Raw genomic sequence first — 22,461 nt, 5'->3', positions numbered from 1 at the left:
GCCCAAAGTGGATTGTCTGGTGTGTTTTAGGTTAATTTTTATCCTGTATTCACTTGTAATGACCCAAGTACAGAGTAGACTACATTCATGTCTCTTTGCTTCTAACTCACATTCATGGTATGGGGCCAGCTGTGGCACGGGGCCAGTTGTGGCACGGACCGGCTGTGGCATGGGCCGGCTGTGGCACAGGGCCGGCTGTGGCACGGGGCCAGTTGTGGCATGGTGCCAGCTGTGGTGGTGAGGAACGAAGCATCCGCCCTTCTTATTCAGCTAGTCAAGGACTAGGCTGCTGTTTATGCTCCTTGCTCTTCTCTGTGTCCTGCGGATAGTAGTACTGTTTAAAATGACTTGTTTGAGAAGAATCGTTTCCTCCTTGAAGGTTAGCTGTACAGCAGAAGCTCCACTCCGCAGCTGTGTAAATTCCATGACAATTCCATGCAAACAGGGATTCACATACACTGAGCGCTACAATGTACCCACCTAACTAATAAATTACACAGACACTAATTTGTTAATTCTTCATATAACTGAAGGTCTTAAGAAACAAGATCATGGGCAAACCACTGCAGAGATCCACAGAATCATAACAACTCTGAGAAAAGAGATTATACTTAGGTCTGCTTACAGCTTCCCACATATCACACATAATTAGAGTGAAAGCAATCAATATTTCTAGCATATTTTCATATCTTCATGGATCGGAAGAACTAATATGATCAAAGTGTTGACATGCTCCAAAGCAATTCATAGATTCAATGAACACCCCCCACCACCATCAAAACACTAATGTCATTCTCCTCAGATCTGACTAAAAGCAAGGCAGGAGACATCACAGGACTTCAAAAGATGGCACCAAGCTCTAGTGATCAAAACAGCATGGCATTGGTATCAAGACAGACAGACATAGAAAATGATACTAAAGTCAGAAAACAATACTGTTCACTTACAGCCAAACGACTCTGCACAAAGGCACAGAAACATACATTGGAAGAGAGGCAGTGTCTTCAGTAACTGGAGCTGTGGGAAACTGGATATTCTCATGCAGAAGACTGAAACTTAACCCCCATTTCTCATCCTGTATCATAGTTTCAATTTATAACCCATGACACACACTTAAACACATACATTGTTTCTTACTGAAGAACTTATTTCCAAATGAAATACTCAAAATGTGTTTGTGTTTATGTTGAAATGTTAGTGAAGCTTTGCATGTCCCCTTCTCTTTCTGCAGCTTTATTCCTGTATTGGGTGATGGCCTTTATCACAAAGACGATAAAGCTGGTCAAATACTGGCAGTTGGGGTGGGGAGTGTCAGATCTGCGCTTCTGCATCACAGGCGTGATGGTAATCTTGAATGGGCTGCTGATGGCTGTGGAGATCAATGTCATCCGGGTCAGAGTGAGTACCAATTGCATTTTTGTAATGACTGACACTCAAGACCTCAGCATTAGAGATTACAGCCAGCCAGGAATAAGCAGTGTTTAAGAAGAGGGGGAAAAGGACATGTGATCTGTGTGTAAACATGAAGTTAAAATAGCCACTGAATTATGGGACATTTGTGTTAGTTACTTTTCTATTGCTCTGATAAAACACTGCGACCAAGGCAACTTAAAGAAGAAAGGGTTTACTGGGGCTGGTAACAGTTTCAGAGGGTTAGAGTCCATGGCCATCATGGCTAGAGTGGTGGTAGTCAGCCAGGCAGACAGGCAGACAGGCAGGCAGACAGGCAGACAGGCAGGCAGGCAGACAGGCAGACAGGCAGGCAGGCAGACAGGCAGACAGGCAGACAGGCAGACAGGCAGGCAGGCAGGCAGGCAGGCAGGCACTGGAGCAGTAGGTGGGAGCTTACATCGTGATCCACAAGCATGAGACAGATGATAGAGATTAGAGAAATGATAGAGAGAGGAAAGATGGACAGGGAATGGCACTAGTCTTTTGAAATCTGAAAACCCACCCTCAGTGACACATCACCTCCAACAAGGCCACATCTCCTAATCCTCCCCAAGCAGTTCCACCGTCTGAGAACCAAGCATTTACCTCTGTGAACCTGTGTGTGTGTGTGTGTGTGTGTGTGTGTGTGTGTGTGTGTGAGAGAGAGAGAGAGAGAGAGAGAAAGAGAGAGAGAGAGAGAGAGAGAGAGATCCTCATTCAAACCACCACACCATTAATATCTGCTCAGAATCTGTGTGAACCTGGACTCTATTTATGCTCTCAAGGTAGTGACGGATTTCTTCATCTGTGATTGGCCAAAAAACATGTCTGGGTTTATCAAAACATGAATCTTGAAGTTGGTCATTGTAGAGAAGATAATTTTATCTACTCTTCTCATTTCCATGATGGGGCATCTATAGTGGTAACTAGGTACATGTCCAAAATGCAGTGGTTAGGACTATAGTTAAGGCACACAAAGCCTAGCTTTCAATTGTTTTATACTTTCTGTTCTTCAAGTTGTCAGTTACATTGTGTGAGACACTACCATCAGTAGCAGGTTTTCAATATTCATTTTCTATCAAATAACTTTATGAGGAGAGAGATACACGCCATAGTGAAAGTGGACAGTAGACAGCTAACACCAGCCAAACCATGTGACTCAACAATGGTGTTAAAATCTCAAAGATAGAACAGTCTTCATTAATTTAACCCCATCGAAGGATAAAGACAGGTTCTTTTAAAGGGCTAATTAATTTTTTAGGTTTGTCTTCAAATGGTTTCAATGTGGAATTCTGGCAATTAGCTAGTTAGTCTAAGGAAAACAAAGGAAAAACGTTGCAAAGGATATTTCAGAATGCAATGGAAAGAACCATAAATTAAAACATGAGTTTTGACTGTCTTAAATGAAAATTCAGTAAAGGTTATGGTTTTATTTTTAGTCTGTGGAGAGAGAAGTAGGCAAATGGTCACACTGTGGAATTCTTCCTACCGCAGAGATATGTTTTCTTCATGAATCCTCAGAAAGTAAAGCCTCCAGAAGACCTCCAGGACCTGGGTGTGAGGTTCCTCCAGCCATTTGTGAATTTACTGTCCAAAGCTACGTACTGGTGGATGAACGCATTGATCATATCTGCTCACAGGAAGCCTATTGATCTGAAGGCGATTGGAAAGTTGCCAATAGCAATGAGGGCGGTGACAAATTACGTTTGCCTGAAGGAAGCCTACGAAGAGCAAAAGGTAACAGTGTTTGTCTTCCACATCTGTAACCAAGGAGGGAGGGCAGGCTTGTTAAATATGAAAGTAGTATCTGCTCAAGGGAAAGTGGATTTTCCCCATCTGTCTCACCCAGGAGTGTGACTTTGTGTTAATTACATCACTGAAGAAAACGAGGGAAGGGCTAATGAAGTAAACAGATGTCACGACTACTGTCCCTGATCACCTAAGGAAGGACTGTGCAGGCACGGTTTTTTCCCCTTTGGAACATGTGCTCAAGTACACATTAAAAATGAGCTCAGGGTCTGGAGAGATGGCTCAGTGGTTAAGAGCACTGGCTGCTCTTGCAGAGGACCTAGGTTTGATTCTCAGCACCCTCAGGATGGCTCATAACCTTTTGTCACTGCGTTCCCAGGAGATGTGATGCCTTCCTCTGGCTTTGGAGGGCGCTGCACACATATGGCACACATAAAACATAATAAATTGAGTGATCCCATGTAACTAACCTGTTATCCTAGAATATTCCTAGAATGTTAGCAGCTCGTACATTCTAGTTCTTCTCAAGTATCTTACGAATAACTTTTCTAAGTATGGTAAAATGGTGTATGTTTGTAGCAGGCTTTCTCTCTGGACCACCAGCCAGCTCCCAAATCATGACACAGAGACTAATTATTAGTTAAGGATGCTCAACCTTGTCTTATGCTTGTCCCTCTCTTTTTTTTTCTTGAGACAGGATTTCTCTGTACAGTAACTCTGGCTGTCCTGGCACTTGCTTTGTAGACCAGGCTGGCCCTGAACTCACAGAGATCCACTTGCCTCTACCTCCCAAGTGCTGGGATTAAAGGGATGTGCCACCACCCCTGACACTAATAACCACTGAAATCTCATATTAATTATCAATAAACATTGGGTTCGATTGTTCAGACTTGGAAACTATAGAAATGAAAGGACTGTCAACTTCTATTTCATATATTATTATAAATGTCTTCAAAAGTTGTCTGCTTCCAGCATCTTTCTGTGTATAAATAACTGCTTTAAAATGTTAAAAGTGTGTCTTTAGATATTTCATTTTAAAAATACCTTTGCTTTATTCTTTGACAAGTTCATACATCTATACAATATATCTCAATCCCATTTACTCCATTGGATATTTTAAATTTGTCCTGTTACCATTCCAAATGCTCCTGGGTGTGATGCACAGTTCTAAATGTATTTTGGTTACTACTGTCTGTAAAATGTTGATGCTCACAATGATCGTGGAAGGGAGTCATGCGTGCTGAATCAGTTAAATAGATTTTTGGCAACTCTAAATGAAAATCAACTGTTTATGGTAAATGATGAAAATGAGCATGTGTATCAGAATCTTGTGTTTTGAAAGGGTTATTACAGAAAAACGTTGCTACAAATGGGCCTGAGTCACTTTTCTGGTTTCCCTTGAGGAAAGTATTGTATCAAAGTGTGTAAATTTCTCTGTTAAAGTAAAGATTTAAATTGTAGACCAAACTTACCTCAGATTTCCTGGGTGCTTTTTATGTACAGTTTGAACTTGAAATGCTCATGTCATGTGAGTAAACTTGATAGAAAATGAAGAAATCATCAACTCCAATGGACAGCTGAATATGAAAGATGAATTCTATTCTATTGTGTGTGTTTGTATGTGTGTAGGTGCATGTGATTGCACACTTGTGGAGGCCAGATGATAGCCACAGATTGCCTTAGTAGATTTCTACCTGTTTATTTGAAACAGGATCTCTCAGTGGGACATAGGACTCCCCTGTAGCTAGAGTTTTCCTGCCTGGCCCACAGTCAGGACAAATCTCTCTCACCTGCCAGTCCCACAGCCTCTCAGACCCAACCAAGTAAACACAGAGACTTATATTGGTTACAAACTGTATGTCCGTGGCAGGCTTCTTGCTAACTGTTCTTACAGCTTAAATTAATCCATTTCTGTTAATCTATAAGTCTATACCTTGCCATGTGGCTTGTGGTTTACTGGAGTCTTCACATGCTGTTTCTCATCGTGGCGGCTGGCAGTTTCTCTCTGACTCAGCCTTCCACTTCCCAGCTTTATTCTCCTCCTTGTCCCGCCTACACTTTCTGCCTAGCCAATGGCCAATCAGTGTTTTATTTATTGACTAATTAGCAACACATTTGCCATACAGAACATCCCACAGCACTTCCCCCCTTTTTTTTTTCAAAAAGGAAGGTTTTAACCTTAACAAAGTAAAATTACATATAATTTGGGAATTTGGGCGTAGCTTCTCTTACTACTTCCTGCTGGAGGGGGGCGCTGTATCTTATGGGGATACAAAGAAAATTTTAGGATTATGGAGTAGTCCATGAGGGTGTATCGTCTGAGCCAGTTGCCTTCAGACCATTCTGTATGTTGGATCATCTGGGCCATGGTGTCAGCGGAGACCTTTCAGGGGGTCTTGGCTGGTCAAACCTGATGTATCTTAATCTTGAACAAATCCATAGCCTCTGGCTTTCTGTGGGAACAAAAGCAGAGTCTCCTTTCCAAAGTAACATATCCTTACATCCAAATTTTGAAGTCAAGGTACCTTTAAAATATACATTTTGGCATAACTCAACAGCTTTTGCAATCAAATGTTTTTCTGCAGTTAAAAATCCCAAAGACAACACAATTCAGATTCTCTGTGTAATATTCATCTTTACGTGGCTTATTTTTTATATTAATTTTACTGTCTCTTTAAAGACTTTATTTTTTAAAACTATGTATTTGTTTCTATAACTGTATATATCACCTTTTTTGTCTCTTTTAAGCCTACGTACATTTTTACACACATTGTAAACTATTACATCTGATTCTGTCTTATTGTGAATCTATTGCTTTAAACTGCAGCAGCTGTGGCTGCTGGCTCCACCCACCTCAGCTTCCCAACATGGCCATGGTTTACCACCAGCTCTGGGAACTATCGTGGGTCTATGCTTTTATCCAAGCAGCATGTAGCCCAGAAACCTCTTTTTTTTATTTTGTACTAGCAAAGTCTAAATCCACCATGCAGCTTAATGTGCCACTTGCAGAGGCCTCATTCCCGCCATATGGCAGGTCGAGCGCGCACGCTAGGAACCCACCAGTAGCTCAAACCAGCAGCTGCCGCTCATTTGAGAGAGACAATTAGGAACTGTTTTTAGCTCCGTTTTAGAATCTTTTTTCTCAGTTTTTAGATGGAAACTCGTGCCCCACGTTGGACGCCATTTGTAGCTAGAGTTTTCCTGCCTGGCCCACAGTCAGGACAAATCTCTCTCACCTGCCAGTCCCACAGCCTCTTAGACCCAACCAAGTAAACACAGAGACTTATATTGGTTACAAACTGTATGTCCGTGGCAGGCTTCTTGCTAACTGTTCTTACAGCTTAAATTAATCCATTTCTGTTAATCTATAAGTCTATACCTTACCATGTGGCTTGTGGCTTACTGGAGTCTTCACATGCTGTTTCTCATCGTGGCAGCTGGCAGTTTCTCTCTGACTCAGTCTTCCACTTCCCAGCTTTATTCTCCTCCTTGTCCCGCCTACACTTTCTGCCTAGCCAATGGCCAATCAGTGTTTTATTTATTGACTAATTAGCAACACATTTGCCATACAGAACATCCCACAGCACTCCCCTGTGAGGGAGACTGGCTGGTTAGCGAACCCCAGGGATGCCTCCCTTGTTTTAGGAATCTGAGTCACCATGCCTGGTTTTTTTCATGTGGTTTCTGATGATTGAACTCAAGTTCTCATGCTTGTAAGGCAAGCAGTTTACCAACTAAACCATCCCCCACCCCAGCCTTCTACTCCATTGAGTACCTTCTTTGACACCATAGATGTTCAGGCCTTAAAGTCTTTACGAATGATGGCTGATTGGTGAGTCAATGGTCATCTTAAACATGTATCCATTTTCCCTTTTTCAAACACAAGCTCCTTACACTTTAAAATGAACTGGCTACTCTTTATGAAGCTGAGAAAATGTGGAAGATAGATCATGTGAGATAATCTATTTTGGCTTACAGTAGTGTGATTGGGAACCTCTTATGAATGCTAAATATTCAAACATATGAGCCTATGAGGCCATTTTAATTCAAATCTCTATAGTATGTGTGTGTGGACATGTGCATGCCATGGCTCACATGTAGAGATCAGAGGACAACATGTAGGAGTGGGTTCTCTCTTTACATCACATGGATCATGGGGATTGATCTCAGGTCATCAGGGTTGGTGGCAAGCATCTTTACTCACTGGGCCATCTTGCCCGTCCTCCTCACAGTACTTTAGAAAGGAAATACATGATTGGATACATGATACAAGGCCCCATAACATCAGACCTTGTCTCTCATTGTCTTGTTTTTCATATGGTTTTCTTTGGTCATATTCATGAGTGATACACATTTTTCAAGCTCAAGGAAACTAGATATGAATTTGTCCTTAAGAATTCTATGTCGTCCTTTGACAACTAAAAATAACACAGAGATGTAGAATAGCTAGCTTATACGCTATGTTGTATCTGTTTTATTGTGGTGGTTCCAGAAGCTACCATTTGTATTAAATGCAAGGATGCAGAATTTCCCATGTTGCATTGAAATCTCCACAGTTTCTTTTAGGTCTTTAGAATATTGTTGGGATTTCAGAAAGCACATCACTGTCAGCTGTTACTTCAAGCTTTTACTTGGGTCTTTTGTTTGTTTCAGAAAAAAGTTGCAGACCATCCAAATCGGACCCCATCCATATGGCTGGCCATGTATAGAGCTTTCGGGAGACCAATCTTGCTGAGCAGCACATTCCGATACTTGGCTGATTTGCTTGGGTTTGCTGGTCCTCTCTGTATTTCCAGAATAGTCCAGTGTGTGAATGAAGTAAAAAATGGGACGACTAACACAACAGGAGTAAGTTCATGGTTTTTCTTTTTATTATTTAGTTTGTGTTTGCATTAGTTACTTTTTGTAGCTGGAGTTTTCCTGCCTGGCCCACAGTCAGGGCAAATCTCTCTCACCCGCCAGTCCCAAGCCGCTCAAACCCGATCAAGTAAACACAGAGACTTATATTGGTTACAAACTGTATGGCCGTGGCAGGCTTCTTGCTAACTGTTCTTACAGCTTAAATTAATCCATTTCTATTAATCTATACCTTGCCACGTGGCTTGTGGCTTACCGGTACTTTACATCTTCCTTATCCTGATGGCGGCTGGCAGTGTCTCCTCCTCAGCCTTCCACTTCCCAGCTCTATTCTCCTCCTTGTCCCGCCTATAGTTCCTGCCTAGCCAATGGCCAATCAGTGATTTATTTATTGACCAATCAGCAACACATTTGACATACAGACCATCCCACAGTAACTTTTTATTGCTATGAAGACACAGTGACCAAGGAAATTCATAGAAGAAAGAGTTTATTGTATGACTATAGTTCCAGAGGGTTAGAATCCATGACCATGATGGGGAGCATGGCAGCAGGCAGGCAGGTGTGGTGTTGGAGCAGTGGCTGAGAGCTCATATCCTGATCCACAAGCATGAGGCAGAGAAATAGCTAACTGGGAATGGCATGGGCTATTGAAACCTGAAAGCCTGCTCTCTGTGACACATCTCCTCCAACAAGGCCACACCTCCAATCCTTCCTGAGCAGTTCCACAAACTGGGATCAAGTATTCAAACATATGAGCCTATGGGGGACATTCTTATTCAAATCACCACAATGTATATGTGTGCGGACATGTGAATGACATAGCTAACACGTGGAGATCAGAGGACAACTTGTGGGAGTAGAGTAGGTTCTCTCTTCCCAACATGTGGGTCTTGTGGATTGGTCGCACACCGGCCTTGGTAGCAAACACCTTTATTTGCTGAGCCATCTTGCCTGCCCCGCCCATAGTACTTTTGAAAGGAAACACATGACTGGATGATTACATTGTAATTGTCACATTTTATTAATGCAGTAGTATAAGAAACTCAAGCAGGTTTATTTATAGAGAAATGGAAAGTTTTTAAGTAAAACCAATAATTTTCCTTTTGGAGAAAATTATATATATATCTCCATCAAAATTATTCCTAGGATTTGGAGCTTATAAATATTTTATAACCACCCTTCATGTGTAAGGAACTTCATGCAAAAATTTCACATTGATTATTTTACTTCATTTTTATAGTAATCTTTAAATAGGATATGAGAGTGTTAAGTCACTGCTTAAAAGGTCTGTGGCAATAATATGGCCAATGTGGTTTTTAATATTACATATTATTTTCTGTTTTATTGTGTTTGTATGCGTGTGTGTTTTCAGGTGAGTGAGAGTGTGTGTGTGTGTGTGTGTGTGTGTGTGTGTGTGTGTGTGTGTGTGTGTGTGTTTAGGCCAGAGGTTATCATTGACTGTCTTCTTCAATCACTCCTCCACCTTAATGTTTTTTGAGACAAGCTCCTCATTTCATTTGGAATTAAATTTGGGTAAACTGGGTGGTCACTGAGCCCCAGTGGTCCTTCTGTCTCCATTTTCCTGTCAGTAAAGGGCTGGACACCCAAGCATAAGGAACCAGGTTTTTATCTTCAGCACCTATGTAGAAAAATCCAGGCAGAGCAACCCACACCTGGACCACAGGGCTAGGAGAATGGAGATGGCATAGGGCTGGAGGTTCAGATACCTGAACTAGGGCTCAGGGAATGGAGATGGGGTAAGGCTGGAGGTTCAGACACCTGAACTAGGGCTCAGGGAATGGAGATGGGGTAGGGCTGGAGGTTCAGATACCTGAACTAGGGCTGGAAGAATGGAGATGGGGGGGCACTGGAGGTTCAAATGCTGAAGGTGAAGAAGGCGATTGAAGTATAATCTTACTAGATTAAAAAATACACTTTTAAGCCGGGCGGTGGTGGCGCACGCCTTTAATCCCAGCACTCGGGAGGCAGAGCCAGGCGGATCTCTGTGAGTTCGAGGCCAACCTGGGCTACCAAGTGAGTTCCAGGAAAGGCGCAAAGCTACACAGAGAAACCCTGTCTCGAAAAACCAAAAAAAAAAAAAAAATACACTTTATTAAAATGCATTCATAAGTAAAAGTATCACACATCTAGATTAAGTTGGTTAGCTAAGCAAACACTTGCCTAGTCCCAAACCCTGTCTCAGTAAACTTCACTACAGTTAGAATGGCCATTCTAAAGCCACAGAATTTTGCTTAGGGTTTTACCCTTCATCACCAATTACATTTTTATTCACTTATTCACCACAAAAAAGAAGGAGGAGGAGGAGGACGAAGATGAGGAAGAGAAGAAGAAGGAAGAGGAGGAGGAAGAGGAGGATGAAGAGGAGGAGGAGAGGACTATGAAGGAGTTTGAAACTACAAAATCTATTTGCTTTATATACTCCTTCACAACATTAGGTTTCATTAACAAAAATGAAGAATGTCTCTAATACTGCCATGTGCTTATTGACTGTCACCAAGTGACACTGTTGTTCACAAAGCTGAATCAATGTCATTTCATCCCTATGATGGACCCAGTCATTTTCCTACTAAGACATGTTTTCCCAAGTCATCTTTTCTTCCTGGAAATGACCCATGGCTGAAATAAATAAATGGCATGTTTTAAAATTTGTTTCACTAGTATGAATTAGGATGCATGGAAACTGGAAGACGTTAACTGTGTACAATGATTCTAAAGACCACAGACAAGGTGGCCCAGTCAGTGAAGCTCTTGCCTGACAAGCAGGAGAGCCAGGGTAATTTATGACTGTCATCCCAGTGCAGGGGAAGTGGAGACAGGAAGTTCCCTGGGGCTCACCACCAGCCAGTCTGGCTGAACTGGTGAGCTCCCGGCCAATGGGAGTCCCCATCTCGAGGGAGATAGATGTCTGCATTGTAAGAACATTGAGTTTTAAATTGAAAATCATGTGTTCTTTAATAAACACAAACGATACATCTGGTAGATGGAAAGACTGGTTTTAATTTGTTTTCTGTTTACTTTTCGGGATAAGAACTCAGAGACACTCTCATCGAAGGAATTTCTGGAGAACACCTATGTGCTGGCAGTCCTGCTCTTCCTGGCCCTTATCTTGCAAAGGACGTTTTTGCAGGCTTCCTACTATGTGACCATAGAGACGGGCATCAACCTCCGTGGGGCTCTGCTGGTATGTAGAACATGGGAACCTTTGCAACTTGTAAATGCCATGCACTGTGTAATGGTAAGAACACTAACCATTTAGGGAACACCCCCACTCCACTCCACTCCACTCCACTCTGTTTACACTTTAATACTATGACAATACGTTTCTAGGATCTACTTTTAAAAAATTTAGTTATTATATAAAATAATGGACTTTATTGTAACATTTTCATAGATACATTTCATTATACTTTGTTCTCTCTCTCTCTCTCTCTCTCTCTCTCTCTCTCTCTCTCTCTCTCTCTCTCTCTCTCTCTCTCACTGATCCCTTTCATACCCTGAGAATAGTCCCTCCTGTTTTTGAGTCACATATATTCAATTACCCTCCTATTACCCCCACCTTTGGACCTCTCCTCCCTCCTCACAGCTCCTTCCCCCTCCCTCCTCACAGCCCCTTCCCCCTCCCTCTTAACAGCCCCTCCCCCCAGCCCTTCCCCCTCCTCCCTCCTCACAGCCCCTTCCCCCTCCCTCCTCACAGCCCCTTCCCCAGCTCCTCACAGCCCCTCTTGGCTTCCAGATCTGTAGCTTCTACTTAATGAAAGAAACACGGACTTAATTTGTAGGGATGGGGAGCTTTCAAAATAACACATTAAGAAAGCCATTTCAAAAATCTTGCATTTACCATTTCTTTGTCTGTTTATTCTTGAACATAATAATGTTTAAAGTTGAGTATGGGTCTTAATTATAGTCCTAGAAAACACAAATTCATATTTAAGAACATGGTTAGTTTAAGAAGGTAGAGAGGCTTGTAAATTTTCAAAAACTTGAAATAATTGTTATTTTGATGGAAGTAAATAATTAGTGTTGGATTTAAGTTTGGGGCTCAGCATTCATCATTTCCCCTTCTCCTCATAGGCTATGATATACAATAAAATCCTTCGGCTCTCTACTTCGAACCTATCCATGGGTGAGATGACCCTGGGACAGATCAACAACTTGGTTGCCATAGAAACCAATCAGCTCATGTGGTTCTTGTTCCTGTGTCCTAATCTGTGGGCCATGCCTGTCCAGGTAGATCAATGTACATAAGTTGTTCATTGGAAGGGGAGAAAAAACAAACAGCTGAGAATGCTTGGCTCCGGGAAGGGTACACTGTTGGAATGTTCTAGTGTCCTTGGACCATTTTTTGTGGACAAGGAATATGAGACTAAGGGATGTTAGAAGGTTTAAAAGTCGGATGTGGGGTTACACTGCTTAACTTCTAATGCCCGTGGTGCTCCTTGTGTATACTACTGTGGAACCCCTCCAAGTGTTACTGTCTTTATCTGTACAGTGGGAATAGCACACATATCTTCTTGACATAGCTGTGGAAGCTGTCAAGTTTGAAGAAGTCCAAAGCATTTGGAAACAAGGTCTTTGCATTTCACGGCACTTAGTATCCGCTGGTTGTTGGCATTACTGTCCAAATCCACACCCAGGTCTGGACTCCTTCATTCTGACAAACTCCCACAGCGTTTCTGATCTACAGCGGCCACTTCAAATCATCCCATGGCTTCAGCTGGGGGCTTGAAACATGGCAAGCTGTGGTGCTATTTAGCTATATGTTATATAAAGTAGCATTTTAAATGAGGTTTTTTTTTTTTTTTTTTTTTTTTAAAGATGTGGTTTTTTGTCCCACTGGGTAAAAACAGCAAAAGAAATACTTTCAGCTATTTTTCTGGGTTGCCATATTGGGTATTTTTCATTATCTCAAAATTTTCATCTTTAAATTGAAACTTACACTGTGTACATTTATTAAAAGTACATAAAATAATAACAGTGAAAGTTCTTAAATGTATTATTTATAGTTTGTTTTGAGTGGAAATTCAAATTCATAAAATACAAGTGTTTGAGTATAACGGGTAGGAACCCTGAGGTCAGTCTTGGCTGGTTTAGTCAGCCTTGGCTATGTAGCAAGTTGGAAGCCTCTCTCAGAAACAAAAAATAAAAAATGGATGAAAAGAGAAAAATGAGTGTGATAAAGTAGCCTGAGAGCCTTTATAGTTGGTTGGTTTTGTTTGTTTTGTTTGCTTGTTTGGTTAGGGTTTGAATATGTAGTCTTAGCTGGTCTTGAACTCACAGCGACCTTCCTACCTAGGGTTCCCAAGCACTGGGGTTACAGCCTTGTGTCAACACACCCAGCTTTCTTCACAGGTTTGGTTGGGCCTAGACTTAAGTGGCTTTTGGAGTCACCAAGTAGGGAACTTTTGTCCTCCAGCAGCCCTCCTATGCTCATGTGGAATGCTGCCAACACTTCCATTTCCACAACTTTGAAAACCTAGTACAATTCCAGGAGAACCTAGAATGTCAAGTTTATGGTGGGTGACAGCTTGTTCATCCCTTTAAAGTCTCCTTTCAAGTTTAGATCTGTGCTATAAGGTCAGAAACACCAGGAGGCTGTTCCACAGCTCCATGTAAGAAACTGGTCTGGCACCAGTTGTACAGATCAACATACTAAAATTATGTTCCTAGAGCTTGGCTGCATAAAGCAGTCTTAGCAAAAAGCAGCTGTCACCATTGAGTTGGCCCCCAAATAAATGTAGCACGATAATTAAGAGCGTTCATTTCCACTAATGGCGTTCCAGGCACTCGCTGGCTCCTGCAGCCTGCTCACTCTGCTGTTCTTGTGCTCCCTCCCAGATCATAATGGGGGTGATCCTGCTGTACAATCTGCTTGGATTAAGTGCGCTGGTTGGCGCCGGGGTCATCGTGCTCCTTGCGCCCATTCAGTACTTCATCGCCACGAAGCTAGCTGAGGCTCAGAAGAGCACTCTGGTGAGTCACGTCCTCGGAAACGTTATTAGCGAATTGAGCCGTGCTGGGCGATTTTTGTATTTTTATAGTATAAGAAGAAGTCACTCCATTTCAACTGGATAATTTCAAAATCGTTGTATCCCCAACCCCTTCCCTCCCTTTTTATCTCTCCTTCCTTCCTTCCTTCCTTCCTTCCTTCCTTCCTTCCATTCTCTCTCTCTCTCTCTCTCTCTCTCTCTCTCTCTCTCTCTCTCTCTCTCTCTCTCTCTCTGTCTTTGATTCTGTCTCTCTTTCTCCCTCTTCCCCCCTCTGTCTCTGTCTCTCTCTCTCTTCCTCTCCCCCACCTCTTTCTTCTGACAAGGTCTTACTACATGCAACCCTGGCTGTCCTGAAATTTGCTGTGTAGACCAGGCTACCCTGAATAGACAGGGCTCTGCCTGTTTCTGTGTCCTGGGTGCTAGGATTAAAGTGTTACCATTCCTGGCCTCATTTGTACTCTTGGGCAGTGAATATGTATTTTGATTACTGCAAAAATATTTTAAATTGGTGCTTTTTCAATCTACATAGTAAATTTCATTCAAGTATTTAGTATATGTGGAATATTTTCAATCTGTCACCCGTATCCCATTAAACCTTTTTGCTTCTCTAGACAGTTTCCACATCTACTTTCATGTCATACACACACGTCTGAATTTACGTATCTGTGTAAAACCCAGGACTCACAGATGAGAGAAAACGTGTCCTTGTCATTTTCAGTCTGATCTAATTTGCTTATTGTGATGATCTTCAGTTGCACCCATGTCTTGCAAAGGGCATAGTTTTGTTCTTCGTGGTGGGATAAAATCCACTGTGCATAAAATCCACTTTCCTTACCCATTCCCCTGGCGTGGACGCCTCGCTTGGTTCCAAACCTCAGCTACCCTGACCGGTGCTGTATTGACAGTGGTGTGCAAGTGTCTCTGTGACATGTTCATGTGGAGTCATGAGTGTAAGTATTCAGGGGTGGTTAGCTGGGTCATGTGGTAGAGATAGCTTTTAGTCTTTTGGAGAATTCCACACTGGTTTCTGTAGTGGCTGGGCAAGTGTTAAGGTAGAGTGGAAACTGAGGACTTGACAGTCTTACTCTCGCACTGTGGGAATCACAGGTGGCAAGACTTGGGCCGTTTTAGTTTTGTTTTTCTTTTAAGATAGAGTCTCACTCTATAGCTCTGGCTTTCATGGAATTTACTGTGTAGATGGGGCTGGCCTTGAATTCACAAAGATCTGCCTGCCTCTTCCTCTCCAAAGCTGCAATTAGAGGTGTACACCACCACATCTGGCTGGATCTTGTAAAAGAAGAAAAACTTGTCAAAAATTACTCTTAAGCATACTTTGAGGCCACCAGGTGACAAGGAAAAAATGAACCAAGCAGGGGTCACAGATCAGATTTGTTGCATCAGAGGTTAAATTCTCTCCAATTGTGACCCGTCAGTGACAGCGAATCCTATTGAGTGTGTTCATGGTTATGTTGACAAGGAAAGCACAGTCCAATTATTGACCCTTTCTGCCTTTAATTTACCATGAAATAATTTTATTTGAACAAGCATTGGCTTCTTGCAAAGAATCATTTGCAAATAGTAAAACTGTTGATAGCATATTTAGAAATGAAGCTTGATTAACTGTGAGGAGGCTGGGTATAAATTAGGGGTGCATGTAGGGGTGCTGCCACCCTTAGGGTGGGTGTAGATCAGGGGTCACATGTGGGGTGCTGCCACCCTTAGGGTGGGTGTAGATCAGGAGTCACATGTGGGGTGCTGCCACTCTTAGGATGGTGTAGATTGGGGTCACATGTGGGGTGCTGCCACCCTCAGCATTGCTCCTTGAGCTGGCATTTCTACTGTGAGAAGGAAGTGGTATGTCATGGAAGCTTGTTTTCTGTCTTTGGGGGCTTTTCCTCACTTGTTTGTTTGCTGCTAGGGTGAGGTGATTCCTTGTGTCTGCTTTTGTCCTCACTGTGCTCTGAGCCACCCCCCTTTTCACTGTAGCATTCAAATGCAGAAAGACATTGAAGGGCAGCATAAACAGAGACATGACACCCCTCACACATCTGTCTTTCCTTTTACTGCTCACAAGTAATCATTTGATAGGCACTCAAGGCCCTGCAGAGACAAAGACGAACAAAACACAGGTGAGTGGCTGCCATACTTTCTTTCGACTGCCTTTGAGCCACCCAGCTGTCCATGTCAATGGTTAGTGGACCTCCTGCACTTTGTAGGCTGTTCTCGTAGACTACTGGGTGGCAGAGGCAGCTAAACAATGATTAAATGATTAAATCAAGGACTTCAATCCACGACAAATGTCTCCGAAATCACTCTGATTCTTAGCCTTGAACAAGAACATATGAAAAAGCATGCAGAAATGTGCTGGAAGTATGTGGGCTCAACTACTAGAGTATGAGGAAAAGTGTGAACTCATCCCACAGCAGACATTACAGCTCCAAAGAAGCAGCAGACCTTTTGCTACCTGGGGACCAGCCTCCAGCAGTGCAGGCAGGACTCCATGGGAGTCCAGGGAGTCATCCTAACCATGCCCTTCTTTATCTGAGGGGGTAAGGGGAAAGACACTCACACACTCTGCATGCTTTCCTTCTTCTGGGTTCTTTGCTCTGTGTTCTATTCTCTTTCCTTATCTCTATCCAGGAATGTCCTTTCTGTCTCTCTCAATGTTTTCTTTCTAACTCTGTCTTCATTCTTCCTTATTCTCACTCTTTATTTTTTCTTTGATGGCTTATATATCCCAGCAAAATCTTTCAATATAAAAGTTATAATGTGGTTACATTCTATTTTTCAAGCAAGTGATTACAATGAATACAAGTAAGGAACAGCATGTTTTCCATATCCCTTACATGATTAAACATTTTACATATTACAGGTGAAAAACAGGTTGTTGTAGATGTATCCAACCTTCTTATTAAATAAGAAACACAGAACCAATGCAAAGAAGAAAGCCAAGAGGTCAGAGCTAAGAGCTAAAACCTTACCCTTCCTCCTGCGGTGGTCCTACCTCTCCGAACCAGAGCTACCCCTGTGTTAAAGTCTTTATATAGAGTTCCTGTCCTGCCTTCTCATTGGTTGTAAACCCAACCACATGACCGCCTCCTCACGGCCTGTCTGTATAGGCCTCCAGGTTTTCCATGATTGGTATTGATTAAAGGCATGTGTATCCAATAATGGCTGTATCCCTGAACACACAGAGACTTACCCAGCTCTGCCTACCAAGTGCTGGAATTACAAGCGTACGCTACCACTGCCCTGCTTTCCTATGGCTTGCTAATAGCTCTGACCCCCGGGCAACTTTATTTATTAACATACAAATAACATTTTAATACAAATAAAATATCACCATATTTCCCCTTTTCTATTTTAATAAAAAGGAAAAAAAAAGAAAAAGCTTATAACTAATATAAGAAAAACTATATACAAAAGGACAATAACTATATACAATATATACAAGTAATAAATACCTAAACAATGTCTAGTCCATTTGTATTTGACAAATTCAGAGAAAATAATTTCATTATCTATCCTATTTTGGTAAGTCCAAAATGTATCCCTAATTAATCTTCAACTATAACTAACTAACCTTCAACTATAACTAACTAATCTTCAACTCCCTCAGAGACCCAAGAAGGAAATAATATTAGCTAACAAAAATAAAAACAGGAAGTGCACATAAGCAACTTCCAAAAAATTTGTGAGTTGACAGAAACAGACAGCTGTCTGGACAGTTACCTGAGGTTTCTCCAAAGTGCTGGGGCATCATCTTCAGCCTATAGGCTTAGCATATCTGACAGACTCATTTGTGAAGTAGGATGTACACAAGGTCAACAGTTCAACCTCACATTGAGTGAGAGTAGTCCATGTACCAGAAACACCTGAATTCCACTAGTGTCATGTCATGATTCAGGATTTTAAATTCTGGAAATTGTTGATGGTTTTTTAATTCAGCTGTCCATTCTTCTTGGCTGTGTATATATGGCTTCATCTCAGCATTCCATTCTTCTCCATATCCCTCTATCTAATGCCAGTCTACTATTGAGAGGCGTGAGCTTAGTTACTCTTCAAGAATAACTGTTTCAGCTGCTGTTCCATTGCACATCAGAGGCCATCGGCCCACTGCCTGTTCAGCTGCCTTCGAAGAAAAGGGCACTGTACCTTTTTCGAATTGCGAAGGCCACTTCAGGGATGGTGCCATATTGTCCTGGCCTCTGAAGATGCCTTTTGATAAAGCCATAACCACACTTGTTTTGGCAAGAATCAGTAATCCTTTGTTTTATGTCCTGTCTGTCCATTTTGTCCTGTTGATTCGAGGATACTTTGTTGTCCAGTGGCTAACTTTTGCCACAATGAAAGTTAACTCCATATGCAGTTTCTTCAATGCCCATATTTTCTCTGAAGTAGATTGGTACTGCCAGGAGCCGACATGTCTCATAGTCATAACAAAAAAGAAAAATTTTCTAAGTTATTAAAACATTTTAAATGCCATATTCTGTAGATCTCTGAAGGGTTTGAAGATAACCTGTCTATCTAAAATATATCTACTCAATCTTGAAAACATACCTAATATAACTACAAGTTCTATTATAATATCTAACTACTAACTTTCATTTCTTTATATCCTAATAGTTGGTAATAACATTCAAGGATCAGAAAATTGCATTACATTGTTAGATGAACGGTACAATTAGAAAAATATATATAACATTTTCTAACAATATCAATTTCAATATATATAATTTGTATACAATATAACACAATCCAATCCAATGTAAAGTATTTACATTTTTCTTTTCTTTCTTTTTTTTTTTAATAAGAACCTTAAATCTAATCTCCTTTGCTTAGCCTTTTTCCTAACCCTTGACAACAACTTATAACCAACCCCCCTAATCAATGAAAATTATCCCAGACCCAAAACCCATTAAAAGACCAAAAAAACCAACCGCCCCACACCACCTCTTTGGGAATGTGGGCGTCGTATTCTTGAAATTGCTTCCTGCTGGGTATGGGCGAAGGTATCTTTATCCTGAAAGAAAAATTTTAGGTTAATTGTCAAATTCTAGGAAGGTAAATATATCCTTCGTTATCCAGTCTGTGTATAATGCCAAAATTCAGGGTTTATCTCAAATCCTTATTCAAGTAGTCTTTGAGACTGGATCATCTCAGCTAGCTCTTCTCAAAATTGCTCTGAGCACTTTGTAGTTCAAAGCTGATCTGTAGATGATGTTTGTCAGCTTAGTGATGTTATTATTGTCCACGTGGAATTGTTGTTGTTGTGGGGCCCCATCTTCTTCCTGGAGACTTCAGTTGATGTTAGGCCTAACCGTGATTTCCTGCAAAAAACTGATAAGAGACTCGAACACAAAGACTATATATGCGTCTTTTTAGAATTAGTTAGTACTCTATATGACCATTTATATCTTAACAAAGTTTAAAATGTATATATATCTATATATATTGATCTTGTAAATTTTGATATAAAATTCATACTTTAAGAAAAGTTTAAAGAATCAGAACAGAATCAAAGAGTTGAGATTCGTAATAGAATAGTCCCTTAATTAATTTGGCTTTTCTCCTGTCCCATAGCAGAAGATGGCTCTTTTCTTCTGGCATGATACAGGGAGTTTGCATTTTCCTTTTAACAACATGCTTGAGTTTAAAGAAGGAGAGAGCCATTCTCCAACTCCAAAGTCAGCTTTAAATTTTAATTGAACTGGGACTATTAGAAGTTAAATAGTGTTAAATCTTTAAAGAAAAGCAGAAACAAACATTTAGGAAGACATAAAATTTTTTTAGATAACATACCCATACGCCATTTCACTCTGTTTCTTAGGATAGATGATTTGTCCCTTTTCTTCAGTTGTCTCATTTGTCCAATGTTCTTCAAATTCCTTAACCTTCATTCTCCTAAAAGACAAAAACAAAAACCTTTCCCCAAGGTTTTTTGGGGATGTTCCTTTTTGACAAGTTATCTGATTAAATGAAAAGGCATGTGTTACTGGTGTAAGTTAGTTTAAATTGGATGTTTACGATAGTTGATGAACTATCACCTCCTCTAATTAAGAGGTCTCTCTTGTTCAAATCGAACCTTTATCAATTTTGATGGTACCCACAGCTTATCTTCTCCTGTAGAAATAAAAGCAAAACCTCGTCCCCAATGTAACACATACCCTGGTTTCCATTCTGAGGTCAGCACATCCTTAAAGTATATAGGTTGATTTAATTCTGTAGTTTTTTCTATTATCCAATGTCTCTCTGCAGCTGTTGTTCCTTTCTCATTGGCATTGAGAAAATTCAAAGTTAATAGAGCATTATGTAGTCTATTTCTGGGGGTTTTTGTTACTCCTTTTTGTTTATTTAGCATATCTTTTAGAGTACTGTTTGATCTTTCTATAACTGCTTGACCTGTAGGATTATGTGGTATACCTGTAACATGGTTTATATTATAATAAGCAAAAAACTGTTTCATTTTAACAGAGACATATGATGGAGCATTATCAGTTTTGATTTGTGCAGGTATACCCATAATGGCCATAACTTCTAGCAAATGAGTGATTACAGAATCAGCTTTTTCAGAACTCAAAGCAGTTGCCCATTGAAATCCTGAATAAGTATCGATAGTGTGGTGTACATATTTCAGTTTTCCAAATTCTGCAAAGTGAAACATGTCCATCTGCCAGATTTCATTCCTCTGACTACCCTTTGGGTTATATCCTGCTGGTAATGGTGTTTGATTGTAGAAGGAACAAGTAGGACATTTCCTTACTATTTCTTTGGCTTGTTGCCAGGTTATGGAAAATTCCTTTTTTAAACCTTTACTATTGACATGATGTTTTTTATGAAATTCTGAGGCCTCCAGCACATTTCCTATCAATAATTTATCAATCTCATCATTGCCTTGTGCTAGAGGGCCTGGCAGACCAGTATGGGATCGGATGTGAGTTATATATAAAGGATGACTCCTTTTTCTGATTGTATCTTGTAATTGAATAAATAATGAAGTTAATTCTGAAGCATCGTGGATAAATTCTGCAGTCTCAATATGTAATACTACTCTTTCAGCATACTGAGAGTCAGTTACTATTTGAGAGGTTCTGAAAAATCCATTAATACCAACAGAATAGCATACAATTCTGATTTTTGAACTGAATTATAAGGACTTTGAACCACTTTACTTAAATTTTCTGATTTGTAACCTGCCTTTCCTTGTTTGTTGGCATCTGTATAAAATGTACGAACTCCAGATATGGGTTTTTTCCTCACAATTCGAGGCAAGATCCAATCAGCTCTCTTTATAAGATCAATTCTATTGCTTTTGGGATATTTGCTGTTAATTTCTCCCAAAAAATTACTACAAGCTTTTTGCCAAGCTTCATTTTCTATCCATAATTTTTCAATGTCCTCCTTAGTTAAAGGTACGACAATTTCTGCTGGGTCTATTCCTGCTAATTGACGAAGTCTCAATTTTCCTTTCCAAATCAAGTCAGAGATTTTTTCCACATAAGTTTTTAATTTTTTATTTGGTTTATTTGGTAAAAATATCCATTCCAATATAATATCTTCCCTTTGCATTAAGATTCCTGTTGGGGAATGCCTAGAAGGTAAAATAACCAAAATGCAATCCAGCTTTGGATCAATACGATCTACGTGCCCTTCATGTACTTTCTTTTCTACCAAGGCCAATTCTTTCTCAGCTTCAGGTGATAATTCTCTTGGACTATTTAAGTCCTTATCACCTTCTAAGGTTTTAAACAAATTATTCAGTTCATCATTTTTTACCCCAACAATAGTTCTTAGATGAGAAATGTCTCCAAATAATCTTTGAAAGTCATTAAGAGTCTGTAGTCGATCTCTCCTAATTTGCACTTTTTGAGGTCTAATTTTTTGAAGTTCTATTTTATATCCTAAATAATTAATAGAATCTCCTCTTTGTACCTTTTCTAAAGTAATTTGTAATCCCCAGCAAGGCAAAATTTTCTTTACTTTTTCAAACATTCTTTCTAAAGTATCTGCATTTGAATCAGCTAATAAAATGTCATCCATATAATGATAAATTATAGATTTAGGAAATTTTTTATGTACCACTTCTAATGGCTGTTTTACAAAATATTGGCACAAAGTTGGGCTATTCAACATTCCCTGTGGGAGAACCCTCCATTGAAATCTTTTAACCGGTTGAGAATTATTATAAGTAGGCACTGTGAAAGCAAATCTTTCTCTGTCTTTTTCTTGTAAGGGTATTGAAAAGAAACAGTCTTTTAAATCAATAACTATGGGAGGCCAGCCTTTTGGTAACAGAGTAGGTAAAGGAATTCCAGATTGTAAAGAGCCCATTGGCTGAATTACTTTGTTAATTGCTCTAAGGTCTGTTACCATTCTCCATTTACCAGATTTTTTTTTTTTTATAACAAATACA

At 40.4% G+C, this 22,461-nt stretch overlaps 1 protein-coding gene across 4 annotated transcripts in view; it reads left to right on the top strand.

Moving 5' to 3' along the window:
• Abcc9 (ATP binding cassette subfamily C member 9) overlaps positions 1–22,461 on the top strand; it is a 134,034-nt gene that overhangs the window by 14,776 nt on the left and 96,797 nt on the right. For 3 of the 4 annotated variants that reach the window (XM_052720778.1, XM_052720776.1, XM_052720777.1), the window contains exons 6-11: positions 1,232–1,398; positions 2,926–3,168; positions 7,834–8,028; positions 11,090–11,242; positions 12,133–12,288; positions 13,897–14,031. In XM_052720778.1, coding sequence (XP_052576738.1) covers positions 1,232–1,398; positions 2,926–3,168; positions 7,834–8,028; positions 11,090–11,242; positions 12,133–12,288; positions 13,897–14,031 — 1,049 coding nt within the window. The remainder of the gene's footprint in view (positions 1–1,231; positions 1,399–2,925; positions 3,169–7,833; positions 8,029–11,089; positions 11,243–12,132; positions 12,289–13,896; positions 14,032–22,461) is intronic. The other variant, XM_052720779.1, reaches the window with a different exon arrangement.

The sequence above is a fragment of the Peromyscus californicus genome, unplaced genomic scaffold, assembly GCF_007827085.1.
Source record: "Peromyscus californicus insignis strain IS unplaced genomic scaffold, ASM782708v3 Scaffold_6__1_contigs__length_162567912, whole genome shotgun sequence".
Taxonomy (NCBI): domain Eukaryota; kingdom Metazoa; phylum Chordata; class Mammalia; order Rodentia; family Cricetidae; genus Peromyscus; species Peromyscus californicus.
Note: the sequence above shows the minus strand (reverse complement) of the source record. Positions and strands in the feature narration are given on the sequence as shown.